The sequence below is a fragment of the Buteo buteo genome, chromosome 8 (assembly GCF_964188355.1).
Source record: "Buteo buteo chromosome 8, bButBut1.hap1.1, whole genome shotgun sequence".
Taxonomy (NCBI): Eukaryota; Metazoa; Chordata; class Aves; order Accipitriformes; family Accipitridae; genus Buteo; species Buteo buteo.
Window position 1 is genome coordinate 30,011,546 of NC_134178.1, and position 17,325 is coordinate 30,028,870.

At 37.9% G+C, this 17,325-nt stretch overlaps 1 protein-coding gene across 1 annotated transcript in view; it reads left to right on the top strand.

Moving 5' to 3' along the window:
* The window catches only part of CADM2 (cell adhesion molecule 2), a 679,799-nt gene that overhangs the window by 630,181 nt on the left and 32,293 nt on the right, over nt 1-17,325 (top strand). Inside the window, exon 8 of the mRNA XM_075033947.1 lies at nt 6,541-6,660. Within this exon, the coding sequence (XP_074890048.1) occupies nt 6,541-6,660 (120 nt within the window). The remainder of the gene's footprint in view (nt 1-6,540; nt 6,661-17,325) is intronic.

A 17,325-nucleotide genomic window follows, 5' to 3' on the forward strand; every position in this document is an offset into this window, starting at 1 on the left:
GTGCCCGCTAAATCCCAAATTCTGTTCTGTGCAAGGGGAGATGTTCAAGAGGAAGGGTGGGGGCTGCCTCTGCTCAGCATGCTCTGCTTGTTAGAGTCACCATGGAAGGTGGTAGAGGTGGGTTTTCTCTAAATATCACTCCCTGGCCACCTGACCCAGGGCCCCACAGCACTGCATGAGAGCTGGCCTGAGGCTGGGCAGTCACATCTGGCTAGGGGGAGGGAATTCGCAGAGCCAGTCACTGCTTTCAGCCCTGAGAATTTTTCCTCCTTTACCACATCCTTCCTATTGCATTAAGGCGCTTCCTTCCCATTGCTTCTTTCTTTTCACCTGCCTGAGAGCCACAGCTTCCTGTTTTCTGACAGCTCACGCACCTGTCCTGAGTCCAACCTGGCTTTACTGGTAGAAAATCAGCATTTCACACACCTGTAGTCTTTGTGAGTCCTGCTGTTGCTCTGGTGCACAAAATAAATGAGATATTCAGTAGAGGAGTTGTTAAGGGCAGTTAACTTTTTCTTCATATTTCAATGTCAAATGAGATGGTATAATCAGAAATAACTTGCTACTACACCTTGTTTTTTCATATTCATCACATTTTTTATTTTGTCATAAGCAATTCTGGTCAGAACATGTGTTGTAAAGTGTGCCATGGTGTGATATCAGGTCCTCATTTTAAAGAACGAACTTTTCAGTTATTTGGGATGACACCATGCTGCCAATACTAAGTACTAATATTGATATGGGCTTGGTTCTTTTGAGTGATATTCTTAACTTTCTAAGGATAGAATTTGGGCCAGGGATGTGCAGATACCAATGTTTTGCTTGACTCTGAAAACAGAAGGAGACATTGTCTTTTTTGCTGTAATTTTGTAATACTTCACCCTCCTTCATTTGCTATTGAAACCTATTGCTTTCAAAATAGGAACCGCCCCCCCCCCCCCAAACTGTTAAACTTTCTATAAGAAGAGAGAACTATTGTTCTTTCCAGTTCCTAACTTAGGAAAAAAGAGCAATGACATCAAAATTCTAGTATCTCTTAACACTTGATTTTTTTTCCTCTGTCCTGACTGTGCAACCAAACTATGTTTAATCAAACTTTACTGAGCTGTCCCACATCTTCTAACATTTAATATCATCTACAGGCCCATGAAATGTCTTAGAATCATGGGACTATGTGAATTTATTTTCTTTTCTTTCTAAGCTGCCTAGCCATTTTAGCCCAGCTGTATGTCTTGCATTATGAACTCATCCACCGGAAGTCTCTAATGGTTTTAATTAGGGATCTAGATCCACATGGAGCTTTTGTTAAAAGGGTTTGGATATTTTTTAATGACATCTGATTTGCTAGCAAAAATGTCAAGCACATAATTGCCATTTCAGAGTTTCATAAATCTGAATCAATTAGTAAAAAGAACCCCTTGACCTCATGTCCGTGAGCCTTCATGATCATTCAGTCTAAGTGCTAAGGAGCTATTGGCACATGATATTCAAGCCGACTGATCCTTTTGTTCAATCCCTTTTTCTCGGAGCAAGGCTAAATGCAGCTCCCTTTGAATTTAAAACCTTGCTAAATTATTTAGTACTACATACCACAGACTGATTAAATTTTGCACGGAGTAGTGAGATTGTTTCCCAGGTAAGTCATCACTCAGTTCAGTTTACCACTTAAAATTTCTTTCATTCTCAGTCAAAATACAGCAAGGGCCATCCATCATTATCACTTTGTCCTTTAATTTTTCTGTCAGCCTTTGTCAAGCTTGAAACAAAAGCCTTTACATTTTTATCAACTGCAGCTATTGTCTGAATTGTGCTCAGTCATTTCAGAATATCAGTTGTGTTTTTACCAAACAAGTCAAATATTTTCAATAGGTCAGATCTATCTTTCACATAAGTCTGCTAAACCAAACAGAACCATTTCTCATTTCTTTGGAAATGGAGAGTAAAAATGCTTAGGGCCAAATCGACAGTGAGAGTAAATTGTCCAGGCTCCCTGCACTTAAGTGGATGAATATCTTCTGCCTTAGTAAGAAGAACACAACATCAGTTCAAGGAAGAAGGAGAGGTGAACAGGAAATTTTGATCAGGCAGAGCCTGGCAGTGTTTTGAGCCGATCTTGTACAACACTATTCTGCCACTCATAAACAGACGACATCTGTGCCTCTGCTAAAGAGCAGCCTCCAGACCAAGCCAAGCGTTGCAAGCTCTTCCTTTTTCCACTGTCCGCTCGCAATCAGCCATCAGATTACCTCCTGTCTGCCTTCACCTTGCCAGTGCTTGTCTAGCTTGATGGCATGCTAACAGACAGTAGTGGCCATGAAGAACACCTTTCTAAAACCTTCCCCATACTTCTCTCCGCATCCACTGAACTGTGACATTACATCAGGCCCTCACTGAAAAGAGAGTTCTTGGCTGAGCATTTGCTGCTTAGCTCAAACCACTCTGTGCCACTAGACAGAGATTAGGAGCCTGTCTGTTTCACTAAAAATCCAGTTCAGGTCTTACCTGTATAACCTGTGGGAATATAAGTGAAAAAGAGTTGGGACTGCAGACAGTAACTCCCCTTGGCATAAAGCCTAACCCCTTTTCTATTTCCAACAACTTTTATGCAAACAATTAGTTCTCTGTGAATTGTTTGTATTTCAGAGGTAGCAAGGTGATGAAGTGAATACCAGCTTAAATACATTATTGAATTTTTGACTGAGTATCTGTCTGTCAACAAACATTCATTTTAGGAGTGAGGTTTCAAAATTAATGGTGACAATTATTGCTTGACTTCTAGATCTCTGAGCACGGCTTTTCTATCTTCTCTGGTTCCCCATCTGCAAAATATAGCTATTTTCTGCTTCACAGGAGGCTAAGGATTAATACTTTAGTATTACTGAAATAGCGATCTGGTGCATTGATTTGGGTATGGCTACTTGAATTAAAAAGTTCTACTCTGCAAGGTCTCTTGGTTATAATCATCCACAGTATTTAGTGGCATGAGAGTCATAAACAAAAAATCAGTTTCAGCTGAATGTTGTGTACAACTAGATTCAGAAATTGCAAGGCCAGAAAATGAAATTAAGTTTCACTCCAACACAGGTTTCCTGGGCAGAAATCTGCATATCAATTCTGTTAAGATCCTTCTTGACAGAGAGCTCAAGAGGACAAATCGACATAGTCCATTTGATAGCATGTTTCTGAGCACCTGCCAACAGGGAGCTCTGGATAACATAACATGTGCCTTGCCAGTGGTGTAAGATAGGTGTGCCCTGCAGTAAAAAAAATGTCCCAAAAGTCACAGGACTAGAAAGAGGTCAAATCGTAATTCCCTTTTCTGGCATGCAAATGAAATAGCACCACTCTTTTTACAATAAGCCTGTGCTGTTGAGTAGTAGTTTATACTTGTAGTCTGTCTGATTTTGGGAACTACCAAACACACTTACCTCCTACACCTACAATACACGATGAAAGAATGAGGGGCAGTGCACATTAATTCTCTTTTTTCTGAAGTGCATATTCTGCATTTTCTTATGCAAAAGCATTTTCAAGGCAGAGACAACTAAAGTTTTCATGAGAATCCATAAATCCAGAACTGATAAGGAGCCTTTCTATCAGACTCAGTAGGACTGGGGGCCTTGTACACCTAAGTCTTTTGAATGTGAGGAGGCTCAGGTACTTTTCAGAATGCTAATCTATGCCTGGATTTGGGCTGTCCAAGTTAGGGTTTAAGGATAGGATACGGTCCAAGAGTTCCAAAATGTGTTGTCAGGGGAGCTGTGAGCTGTTCTGTTATTTTACACATGCATTCCTGTTGCACACTTATTAAAGAAGCAATTCTACTGGGCAGAGCCTCAAACCTAAGCAGGTCTGAACCAGTCATTTCTAGAGTCCAGAACAGACTTAGATTTCATTGCTTGGGCAATGCCATGCTCTTCAGGCTGCTGATTCCTGGTTGCTATCTTGTACTGGAGTCTTTGAGAGCAAGTAATTGTAATGCTGTGAGCAAAGCAGACCAACTGCAGTCATTTGCATGGTGAATATCACCTTACTCTGCTAAGAAAGAAACAAAGCTAATGCTATTGCTTGTATTTACGTTTCTTTTGAGAACACGTTTTTCTCTGAGGCTTCTGACAGATGCCATTTTGATGTTTGGCATCAGAGTTTGTGACTTTGATTGGGAGACTAATTTCTGCACAAGTTTTCATTATTCTTGATCTGACCAGAAAAGACGAATCTATCACATCTGTATTAAAACACTGGTATATCCCAGTTCTTGTTAACTGGTCTGTTTCCTAGGTAGCCTTTTTCTTTTTTTTTTTTTTAAATAAGAAATCTTGTTGGAAATACTTCAATCAGAAAAGAAACCAGCAAGCAATGAACTTCTAAATTCACCAGTGACTCATTTAAGCTATTATGTGGTAGACATAGGTAGACAGTGTGTTCGCAGACTGGAAAGCACTGTCATAAAACCATAACTGTATTTGCCAGTTGCAGTTAACTTGCCATTGCAGTCTTAAGTAAATGGCATATTTAAGAAAGGTAATTAATGGAACCATAAGTCACACTAATTAGATTTTACGTACAAGACTGATTTGTAAAGCTTTCCTAATAAACAAGGCTTTGCTCTCCTCATGAAGTAGGTGGGGTTTTTCTGTTTGATTTCATTTTTAGCACATACTTATCAGGGGAGGAGTTTCCCTTTATGAGAAGCAATTGCATATTTCAGTACATGTGACATGTATCTTTTTAACATGTTAATTTATTTCTAATGCTTGTTATACGCAGTTCTGTTTAATTATTGTGGTACTCACACTACAGGTAATGTTACCATTTTTCCTGGTGATTAATGTGGCTACATTGTGGGTTTTTTTTAAAAGCCTGTCTTAATTTTTCTGGCTTGGGAATGTTTTGTACTGAGAAACAGGTTATATATCAGTGTACAACAGATGAAAGAGGGATCTCATGCCATTTTCTGATGGCTTGAAAAGTGGAAAATCCCACAAGTATAGATTCCAGAGAGAATAGTGCTGGTGTTTATCAAAACCAGAGGAATACAGAAAATTCTAGGTTACTCATAGATGTTAACTGACAAGGAGACTTTTAAACTGGCAAAATACTCTGTCATCCAGTATGAAAATAAAGTATGCATGCTAATGTGAAGTCTTAAGAGAGTAATTATACAATGCTGAACTCAAGGACCCTGTGTCTGTAATGTGTTCTGTAGGACCCAATACTGTAAAGCTCTGAGCTACTTCAGCTTCCATTGATTTCAGTCAGAATTGATGGCACTCAGAGACCAATTGCATTTCTTTCCACAGCAAGGGAAGACAGATTGTGAGTCAGATTTTTACTCTTTTATTGCATTGAATAGCACCTTTCAGAAATATTTTCACTGAAATTGGTGTGGAGTGGGTTACTCACCATCAGCTGCTGAGAAACTAGTCCTTTCCTTTTAAACCTGCAGTATAAATAATCTGAAAAATGTCAGATGCTTTTTATGTCCTCACAGAAGTGCTTTTCTCTAGTTCTCTTCAGGGCTTTTGTTTATTTGTTCTTTAAAACCTGCAATCACCTTATAAGCAAAGCGATACTGGTCTTTATTGCTTTTGGCAGTGTAATCAAAGTATTTTCTATCTGTACATCTGGTTATGTTCTGCTCTGTACTGGAGCATTTTGCAACAGACTTTGTTGGTTCCTCTGCAACGAAGCAGCTGCACACCTAAGCCTGGCATACCTGCACTTACTTGATCAGAAGCTGAAGGGTTTTGTAGGATCTTGTCATCAGGGCTATGCATTTTTTCTGACTTCTATACACAGATTTTTAAATTTAATTAATTTAATTTTATTTAACTTTAATTTAGCATTTCTGATTTTTAGTTCTAAGCTAGTTTAGAGAAATACTGATGTATTAACAATAAATTTTAAGTGTTAAGGATGACTGAAAGATGACTGTGCCTGCTAATTAGGGTAAAAATTTTGAAATATACTCTGCTCTGGATCTTAGCAGACAACTGTGTCTTAAACAAATGTGTGGGAAGAAGAAAAGCAATCCGGAAAAAGCAGCTCTTATAGTTAGTAGCATTTTCTCCCCTTTTTCCTTCCATTGAGTCTGTCTGAAAGTGGGTGTTTTAACATACAGCCATTTCTCGTTAACATGTGTGTGTTTATTTTAGCATGATGATGTTGTTTTTTTCATCTCCCACTCTGACACAGCATGTTTCATCTGTATATGGTTTCTACTATATGAGACATTTAAAATGGCTCAGTGAAGAAATGGATTCTTGTCACTTAAACAGTCACTCTCCAGATCTGTGGAAACTTGGTCATTTTAATAGTGTTTTAAATTCCATATGCTCGAAGAATAACTATAAAAATTGAGAGTGATATAATGTCAAGAATTTAAAGGTACTCTGTTGTACCGGTAATAATTTGTGTTAATCATGTTTTAATTTAGTCATTTTTGACATACCTGTATTTACAAATTAAACCACTGTTATGTTTCTCCTTTGTTTGCATGATATGATTTTATTTTATATTTTTTTTTCCACTCACCAGATGTTTTCAACACTTTGCTTCCCACTACTGTCATCCCCTCCCTTACCACTGCAACAGTCACAACCACTGTAGCCTTAACAACCAGCACAACCACATCGGCAACAGCCATCAGCACCAGAGGTACAGTATGCTTCTTTGTTATGGCCTGAAAAACACATTATAAATAGGAAATTATAGGTTTGATTTTTAAGAAGGATAGAAATTGCTAAAGAGAGGGTTCAAACACTTTAGTTCAATATATATATTTAATGGAATGATCCACAGGATGGTGCATAGTTAAGAAAGATTTCCTATGACCTTGAATATTTTCATTGCTCTAGCAGTGTGTATGTGAACTTTGACAGGATGCTTAAATTATTGGGATACATTTGCATTTAATTTTGTTTTAAGTTTAGTAAATTAACTTTAATGTAAAATACAAGCAAGCTATTTTTAAATAAACATGACCTTTTAAGACTGGTTATTTTGGGTGCTAATGTTTAAAACAAGGTAGGTGTCTCGGCATTGGAATTACTGTTGATGCAATCTTGCTTGATAACAAAGAGGAATTGCACTACATCACCCTTGTTAGTCTTTTACAATTTAAGTTATTTCTAACTTAGGGATGTCTTTATCTTACCAGTACTAGAGTAAATGAGCTGAAATTTCTCTCTCCCCTCCACATCCCCCATCCTGTTGGGTTTTTGTCTGTTGTAGCTTTTGAAACGTTTCCAGTAATGCTTTGCTTTGTTATGAGCAAAATATAAAGCTGAATTTTACTGTTGTATTCAGTGACTGATCATATAACTGTTCAGTAATGAAGATGTGTGTGCAAGGTTTTGCAGATTATCATCTTCTGTGTAGCTAGTAATCTCTCACAGTAAGTGAAATGGCGGAAGGTTCCTATGTGGTCTATTGACAGCTTTCATTGTGCAAGGAGAGAGGAAATAATATTCACTTATCACACTACAAGTATTCACATGATGAGGTATAATTATCCCATGAAGCTTAAGACAGGGTTATGAAATCTTTCCTTTCTGGAAGCATTGTTATGAGTCTGTTGTAGTGACCTGTCTAACTTGCAAGTATAAGCTGAGCTAAATGCAAATCCATTGTATAAAGATTGTGATAGTATCAGATTACTCAACTTCTTCCTCCACAGGGCATTGCTATTTCAATATCATGGCCTTCATGTAATAAACTGACAGCAAACCTGAAAGTACATTTTTAAGCTTTAATATTTATAGTGTGAAAAAATTTGGTTTTTTAGTGAAAAAGAGTGTTATAGTAGTTCTTTCCCCTCAGAAAAAAATGGTAGACCATGGAAAACAGCCTAGTGCACTCGGGGTCTGAGTAGTTGCAAGAGGAACATTTCCTGAAAAGGAACAGGATGACAAGAATGATCATGTCTTTATGAAAGAGTGGTTTGAGTCATGCAGCAGAAGCTTCCCAGCTTTCTGAGGGCTCAGCTACTGGAAGGACAAAGTGATTGGTGTGCCATGTTGGCGTTTGCTGTCCTTAATAAATTGTTTTCTTCTTCTTGTTATGTGGTCATAACTAAGTTATGTTGCTGTTGTGATTCTCTGTTTAGTGTACCAATGTTATTAAGGCACTGTGTTACCTTCTAAGTGTGGTTTAGGACCTCATTTTCCTTTACTCTGAAGTGTTCATTTTCATAATTTGTGTGCCCAGCATCAAGAAAAAGATCCAGAAAAAGAAAACTCTCTTCAAAGCTTCAGGTCTAACGAGTATGAGAATGCATGCAATTTGATGCTACAGTAACAAATAGATACTGCTTTAAGAGAAAGTAAAAGAAGGAAATCTGGGTGAAAGTGGTCAATCACTAAAACATGAGCACTCATTTTTCCCAGAAAAATAAGTGAATGCAGCAAAATGGCTGAGAAGATGAGACCACTTCAACCTCAAGGAACTAGTAGATATGGTCTCTTGGGCAGATAATCTAAGAGAAAAAGGACTGTGGGAAGACTGTTTCTTGAACAGCTTATATTGAAAGGAAAATGACAGCCTATACCAATGCAGAGGAAAAACAGGACACGTAATAAACTAATGAAGTTGTCTATCTAACAATCTAAGAAATAAAAAACCACAAAACTGTGAAAACAAGATAAGATGACTATAAGCATAAGTCATAGAGTGTATCACTGTGGAAGAAACAGGAAACCAGACATAAAAATCAGAAACAACCAGATGCAAAAGTAATTGCAACTCGCAAGGTGTGAGAAATTTAACAAAACAGTTTAGAAATATATTAGATGAAAGACAAAAATAAAGAAATGTAGTGATCCTATTCATGAATGATTGGGGCAAGGCTGAAGTAATTGGTGTTTTATCCAGCAATAGATGACAACTGGAGTGGTGTTTCTAATAGGGGTGCCACACTGAAAGATGACCATAAATAGAGACAGACCAAAGAATAAGGACAGTAAGTTTAAACATATGCTCTGCAAGGAAGCTGAAGGCACCAGTTTGTTTGAGTTTGTGTTCAAAAAAGAAAAGGCGGTATGACTCTGATGAGGACTTATTTTCCAAGTTCACGGGGGAAAGCAAATCCACTGAATCAGTGGCAAAGGCATTTAGTGGGGAAACTTCCTAAATGCACAGGAGGCAGAAACACAGTGTAGCTGTTGAAGTTCTACCACTTCCTTCATCCTTGCTTTCTGTAAAAATGCTTGATTCCCATGGCAGAGGGAAATGGACAAGATGCCCTCCTTAAGTCTCTTTCTCTCCTATCTTTCTTGGACCCATAAACAAAAAATGTTCACAAACTGACAGTGAATGTTGTGTAGGCAGAGTTCTGCCATCCTGAAATACTAAACTGAACCTTATCTAGATTGTCAGAGCACCTACACACCAGAGGTACAAATGGAGTAAGAGACATTTTGCAGAGGATCAGATTTTCAGTAGTACCTGTCTCTGGCTGAGCAAAAAGTATCATATAAACATATTTTCTTTTGACAATTCTGCTTCTTATTCCAGTAAGATTTTTGACATGAAGGAGTATATAAGGACATAAATTTGAGAAGCTATTCATATATTTTCAACCTTCAAAACAATTTTTTGTTGTTGTTGTGTTTTAGCTTACAGGTATGTTGGAAGCAGCATTTCTCTTTATCTTACTTTATCAGATCTTGTTGGATCATGCCTTAAAGAAAAAGAAGTTTGCCGCAGCTCATAGGATAGTACATAGTAATTAATAATATCTTTGAACTGGATTTATTGTTATTATTTTTTATTATTATTTTATTAATTATGACTTGATACTTATTAATCACCTCATATAAATTTTACAAGACATTCCTCTATTCTGAATGACTTGTACATAGTCTTCCCTGAGGATATATTACTCCACATCCAGTCACAGGAGATGTCTTTACAGGAATATGATACAGGATATAAAGAGCCCAGAGAGTCTGTAAATCTAAGGCATTTTACATTATGATGATTGTACCTCCTTATTACCAAAAGCCTGAATTAATGGGAAAAAAAATTCTCCAAACCATCATCAGTCAATTCTAGAACTGTGTGACTCATCTCTGTCTTAATTTGCATGGCATTTAGTAAACAGCATGAAAAAAAGCTACTGATCCAGTTGGATGACAACATGATAATTCATAAACATCCTGTTTAGTCAAACTTTTCACTTTCTCAGACAAACATATGCTTGCTTTTGTGCTCAGTCCTTCAGGAATTAATTATTCTTTTACTGGTACATTACCTACTAACTCAAAAAATCTAAACACCATTTGATGCCAGTGAAGGGTATTGCCCTTTATATATTTGTCAACGATATCTTAAAGCCTAATAACCATGATGAAGAAATGTACAACAAAATGAGAATGAAATGTATGAGAAGAAACAATTCTAGAGGACAACAGAAAGAATAAGTATACACTGTATGAGTAGTTTCCTTTCTATCAGATTTATGTAATATTATCTGTGAAAGCTGTGCACAGATCCATGCTAGTGTTCTCTTTTGTGACTAGGAAGAGGCACAAGAGGATTGAGGATTTGCCCCCAATACTGAAACAAGGGATGCCTTCCTTGGATAAAGTCTTTGTTAGCATGAAGTTAATTTAGATCGTTCTGTGCCAATCCTTCAAAGTCCCATAGGTGGAGGAGGACTGTGATTAACAGTCTAGGAGAAGCCACCTCAAGTCAGAACCAGCTCTGTGTTTCTGGATTCACAGAGGAGAAGAGCTTGCATACACAAATGTACATAAAACCCTTCCACAGGCTGGCATTATGTTAATCACCCCCCCCCACACCCTGCGATTTTTTAAATTTAAATCCTTTTCCTGTCAAGAAAAAAAAAGTCAAAGATGTTATAAAACTTGGTAATTTTGACTTATTCTTATTATTGAAGATTGAAATCTCACCACCACCTCCCAAACAGGTACAAAATTAACATTGCAAGAGCATCCCAAACTCAAAAGATAGATCCATTCAGTTTGATTGCACATATCAGGGTGATTCAGTCTCAGCTGAGTCACTTGTGTAATGACTGTGCTGGAATGTTCAAAGCTTTATATAGCAATGCCTAAAAACATCTCCAAAAGTCATTGCATGTAGCAGAGATACGATGCTGCTCCCAGGCAGCTGCACTATGAAGTTCAAGAGTTTAGTTAATAGTCAGGGTGACCACAAAGTCAATGAATGTACACATTTATATATAAATGAAATCCCTGCTTTATTGTAATCCACTTTGTTTTTATTGTTTTGGGCTCTGGTATAAAAGAAAGATTTCTTAAAGGAGACCTGTGAAGCTAAATTCAGAAGAAGAGTTTACAGTGGATTAAGGAGGGGTTTGAGGATGTGATAATTTTGAAAACTATTGTGAATTTAATTTAAGTGTGAATATTTCTATTTAATAGCATAAATTTCAACCATCTTAGCTAAAAAAAACCCCATTGTTTTCTTTTTCTTCCATTTTTACGGGGGGGGGGGGGCAGAAAAAGTCTAGAATACCTGTTTTGTTATAGGTAGTTTAAATGCAGAAACTACTTAGTACTTGTTTGTGGTCATCAGGTTTTTTCGTATCAAAAAAAATGTTAAGCATAATATAACTTGCTACTTTGAGATACAGACAGAGAAAGAAACAACAAAGCAAAGAAAAGGTATAGAATATGTGAGGGACAAGGGAGATAAAGGTAGACTTAAATATAGTTGTGTATGCTTACTTGCATTCAACTCTGATAATAAAAAAAATTATTGTTGGCTAATGTTAAAAGCAGTTTTGTATGACAGCATGTTAAAAGCTAGTTGTTCTTTGTACTATTTTATAGCTGTAGCAGTAACATAAAATCTGTGTCTGGTTTTACTCAAACCAGGTAAGAAAATTACAACTTTTGCATTTTTATTTCTTCTTTCTCATCTTTCCTTCTCTTACAATAATCTCCTACTGGCTTATCCAACTTCTAGATTTCCCAGGAGGCCAAACAATCTGAGGTTCAAACCAACAGTTCTTTACATTATTTTTTTCCCACCGGACATTCAAGTAAGCCTTTAGCACCCATCTTGCAAGAACTGCTATCTCTTGACTTTATAATGACTTTTATATATGACTTTTATAATGACACCAAGTTGGGAGGGAGGGTTGATCTGCTCGAGGGTAGGAAGGCTCTACAGAGCGATCTGGATTGATGGGCCGAGGCCAATTGTATGAGCTTCAATAAGGCCAAGTGCCGGGTCCTGGAACTTGGGTCACAACAACCGCATGCAGAGCTACAGGCTTGGGGAAGAGTGGCTGGAAAGCTGCCCAGCAGAAAAGGACCTGGTTGTGTTGTGCTGGTTGACAGCCGGCTCAATATGAGCCAGCAGTGTGCCCAGGTGGCCAAGGCGGCCAAGAGCATCCTGGCCCTTATCAGAAATAGCGTGGCCAGGAGGACTTGGGAAGTGATCGTCCCCCTGTACTCGGCACTGGTGAGGCCACACCTCGAGTCCTGTGTTCAGTTTTGGGCCCCTCACTACAGGAAAGACATTGAGGTGCTGGAGCATGTTCAGAGAAGGGCAACCGAGTTGGTGAGGGGCCTGGAGCACAAGTCTTATGAGGAGTGGCTGAGGGAATTGGGGCTGTTTAGCCTGGAGAAAAGGAGGCTGAGGGGAGACCTTATCGCTTTCTACAACTACCTGAAAGGAGGTTGTAGTGAGTTGGGTGCTGGTCTCTTTTATCAAGTAACTAGTGATAGGACAAGAGGAAATGGCCTCAAGCTGTGGCAGGGGAGGTTTAAATTGGATATGAGGAAAAATTTTTTTACTGAAAGGGTTGTCAGGCATTGGAACAGGCTGCCCGGGGAAGTGGTTGAATCCCTGGAGGTATTCAAAAAGCGCATAGACAAGGCACTTCAGGACATGGTTTAGTGGGCATAGTTGATGGTTAGACTCAATGATCTTGAAGGTTTTTTCCAACTTAAATGATTCTATGATTCTTTCATTACCTTTATTTTTCATTCTACTTGTTTCCCAGCTGTTTAGAAGGTGTGCTAATAAATCATGGTAAACCAAAGTTAGACCATGATGAAATCCCAAATCTATTTTACAAGCCTTTTTCCTTAAGTCTTGAAACCGCCAGGGCTGTCTCTGGTCAGAGCTATCTGTTACCAGGTGAAACATCTGCAAGCTACAGCTGAGTAGTAGCTGGGAAACCTTCCCTAGCCAGCATCTCCAAACAGCTGATAGAGAGGCCATGAAAGAAAGCGCCCTTGCATTCCTTGACACTTGTATGGGCTAAATAGAGGAGACCAGTAAGAGAAATGGTGCCCAGTTTCCTGAAGTCCACTACTAGCTAAACAGGTGCAGAGGGGAGATGCAGGAGTGTAACACTGTCTGCCTCCTTTTCCATGTGCTCTCTGCTACCAAGGGCTCTGACACTGGAAGAAAAACTCCCCAGCTCTGTTTGTGTATGACCTCAGCTCATCAGCAGGCATGTGGCTCCTTGAGCCAAATCCTAGGCTTCTGTGCAACCAGGAGGACAAACCCAAAGCAGATCCAATGTATCCAGAGAGCAGAGAGCAAGTTGGCAAGATTTAAGAGCTGTTGTTTTAGGATCAGAGAGATGAATTTTTTATATCGAAATATACCTGTTGTGGTGAGATTCAAACATGATGTTTATGGAAATGTGAGGAAATTAGAATCCAGAGTTTAAAAAAAAAAAAAAAAAAAAAAAGATTAGGCAGGCCTGTGCTCCTCTCTTCTCCTGTGGTACTTGCAGGATGCACAAGACCTATGCCATGCACAGGGGAATCCAGAATACTTCTGCCCAGCATGAGCAAGGAAGGTGAATTGTTATTAGTTCTGTTTCTTTGTAGATCCCTCAGTGTTTCTTCTGACTCCTTCAGAATATACAGCTCATTTGGTTTCACTTGCTGTTTAAGTTGCATGACTGTTGCTAATTTCTAGAGTTTCTGGAAAGAGAGAAAAAACAGTAGGATTAAAACAGATTAAAAAAAAAAAAAGCTCTATAGTGTTGATGCTTAAGTCTATTTTGCCAGCTTTTTCTCAAGAAATTATTCTCCTAATGTGTGCCTGCCCAGTCCTCGTGTGTCTACCTTCTCTGGCTCCTCATGTTTTGAACAGGGCTTGGAGTTTCTAAAGTTCTACAGATATATTTTCAAGAGGCTTAGTAGTCCACAGTGTCCATTTTAGGGGAAATATAGTATTTGTTCCTTTCCCTAAGCAACATTTAATTAGGGTTTCATCCCACTAGTCAGGCTTGGTGGTACAATTAATGCTGCAAATTCTCAAAGCTCACAAAATTAAGATCAACAGAGGAGATTGTAACATCTGTTCTAACTCAAAGAACTCTGGTTTTTAGGTCTGATAGATACACAGCCAGAAAAAGCCTCCTTATAATATCATGAAAGTGGCTTTTGAAACTGTTAGTGTCATGGATCATGTACACAGATTCAATAGATGCAAAATAATTAAAACTAGGAGTCCTCACGTGTTCCTCTTATGCTTTAGCCTCACAGTATAAGGTGTCTTCCTGCAGCACCCCCCCCCCAAGCCCCAAACCCACCCTAAACAAAAAACAAAACAAAACAAAACAAAAACAAAAAAACAAGCCCCAAACTCAAGCAGTTTCTTACTTTACTGTCTAGATTCCTACAGACTTCTAAGAATGTCCACAGAGAATCAGAATCATGACAAATGGTACATGCTCACATGCATGGTGATTATAGACCAAAAACATGCTAGCTCCAAGCAAAAGGCTGTACAAACATAGTATGAAAATTATCTATATTTTTTGGAATTAAGGCTAGGAATTTTGGATATTGTTGCATCCACAGAAATCCTGTTGCATCCTGTGGCTCAGAGGACGTAGGACAACAGGGCGGTAAGTAGCATCAGATTGCAGTTTGGAAAGGAAATACTTTTTCATGCAGTGTGAAACTAAATGTGAAACTGCATTATAACTACATGCTAAAAAAATGGAAAAATCCTCATGTTTATATTGTGAGCAGACCAAAATTAAACCCAAGTGTTTCTCTGTGAAATTCCCAGTTCTCAAGTATTTCTAAAAGATGCTTTGTAGTTGTAGTTCAGTCCAAGAGTAATCCTCGAGTCAACATGCACAGCACTAAAGAAGTCTAGCCATAAACAAAAATTAGGGCAACATCACCACATCATGCTAGTTACCTTGATTGCCATGAAATGTACTTGGGCTTTTCAATTATTATTTTTTTCAAGCTAAAGCAAAGAAATTTGCAATTTAGAAAGTTGCAGTTTTCTCTGCTTAACAGCTATTATGATGTAAGATGAAGACTGTCATTATTATTACATGTTATTTCATCATATTATTCATGAAATGAGGCTCTTGCATTCTGGAACAAATAAAGATAGATTTCATACTCTGAATAGTTTGCCATGTAAATGAATATCATAAACGAGACATAGATTACAACATAGGCATGCTGAATACATGAAAGGAAAGGAAATATCATAATATTATATATTAGGAACCTGCTTTTTGTGTCTGGAACAAATACTTCTAGTGCTAACAAATCCATCCAGCTGTCAGCTTGCAGTAATGAAGTATGCAACTTAAAAAGTACACAATGATTTCCAGCCTTGATGGATTATCACTTAACCCAAAATGCAGTGCTGTACAGATAAGTATCACAATTGGTTGATGGTCTGATAAAGATTCCATTGTATAGCTGAGCTCCTGAGAGGCTTCAGCAATGCATCAGGAATTCAAACATTCCTAACCTGAGCTCTGATCACACTGGGTTTTTTTCTACTGCACATGAATTATGCAGTCTAACAATCTCTATTGTAAGCTAGCAGTATGAGAGATTTTCCAAATTAAGAGTCCCTTCTGCTGGAAGCATGCTCACTGCCTGCAAAGAAAGTCCTTTGCTCTGAATTCATGATGAGACTTTCCCACAGGTGCCACACACAGGGTCTTAGCACTCCTCCTGCCCAGCCTCCACATATAACAAGGAAACACAGGCCTTTCAAAAAAGTACATGGGTAGGACTGAAGTCACCAGCATCACCACCTTTATGTAAACTGTAACATCTAAGTCAATGTGTACTGAAGACTGTAACGATATTGACCATTTTTATCTGACCTCTAGTTGAGTGGTGACCTCAGTCATAACATTTCCTATGTTTTATTAATGTGTAGTCATTTTCAACATTCAGATGTAAACAAGACATGAAACCTATATTATTCATACTAACTTCATACTCCAGTCATGCTTAATAAACTTGTGACTTTCAAAATAATTTTTAAAAAATTTAGGTATTCGTGCCTGCTGCTTTAAAAGCCAGAAATCTACTGGTTTCAAGAGACTTTGGGGATCAAATATTTACAGCTCTACAAGTGGTTTGGCTTGCAAATTGGTTAAATGAGTTTATCCTATCTAGCTGACAGGTAGTTTTGAGGTTTGGATGAATCTGGATTTTCCAGTCCAAAGAGAGACAACTATTTTTAGTGTATTATCAGTGTTGCCTGTAGCGCCCCATAAGCTTGAGAATGACCTGCAGATATGTGAAGAATTTCGTCTACAGAAGAACAGGCTGTAATATACTTTCTTCTATGTAATACCTTATATATATATAAGATCATTCATTTTCAGTGGGACTATATGTATTTTAGTATGTTATTCATAGATAAAATCTGTGATCTGCTAAGTCCAGAGGGACCCACTGGGTCAGTTAGCCTAAATTCTTGTATAGATTCCACTCTCAGAGATTTGTAATGGGGAATAGAAACCTTTATTTTACTAATGAGCATCCACCAGAACATAAGCAGACTTAATTTAGGGCCTAAGGAAATGGAGAATACACAGTTTCCCTTGGTGTTTCTCTTTGGCAGTTAACTATCCTCATTGTTACAAACTTGAGCCTTGCTTCTCAGTTAAATTTCTCTGAGGTTAATGATGATACGTTGGTTCTTGTCAAACCTTTGTCCACTAAAAAGGCTTCTCATTCCACATATATTTTCTTCTCAAAAGTGAATATTTATTGTAAAGAAGACTCTGTAAATACGCTTCAGAATTTATTGTTGGACTTCATTTGAAGGAATTGAATCTGTGATCTTTAGGATCTTATTAAGACTTTTAGTTGATTTGGTTTGTTTTAAAGGTGTTGTCAAGTGTATCTTCAATGATGAGTTCTAAGGGAAATATAATGCATTTCTTATAACAAGGAGAAAGATTAAGCAAATAGTTTCTGTTGAATATGTTTCATTGTTGCTGTATTTGTATCAAATCACAAGGCTAATATAGTTCTATTTTATTTAGAGAGATATTTATGGTATTTAAAGATAGTACCCATGAAA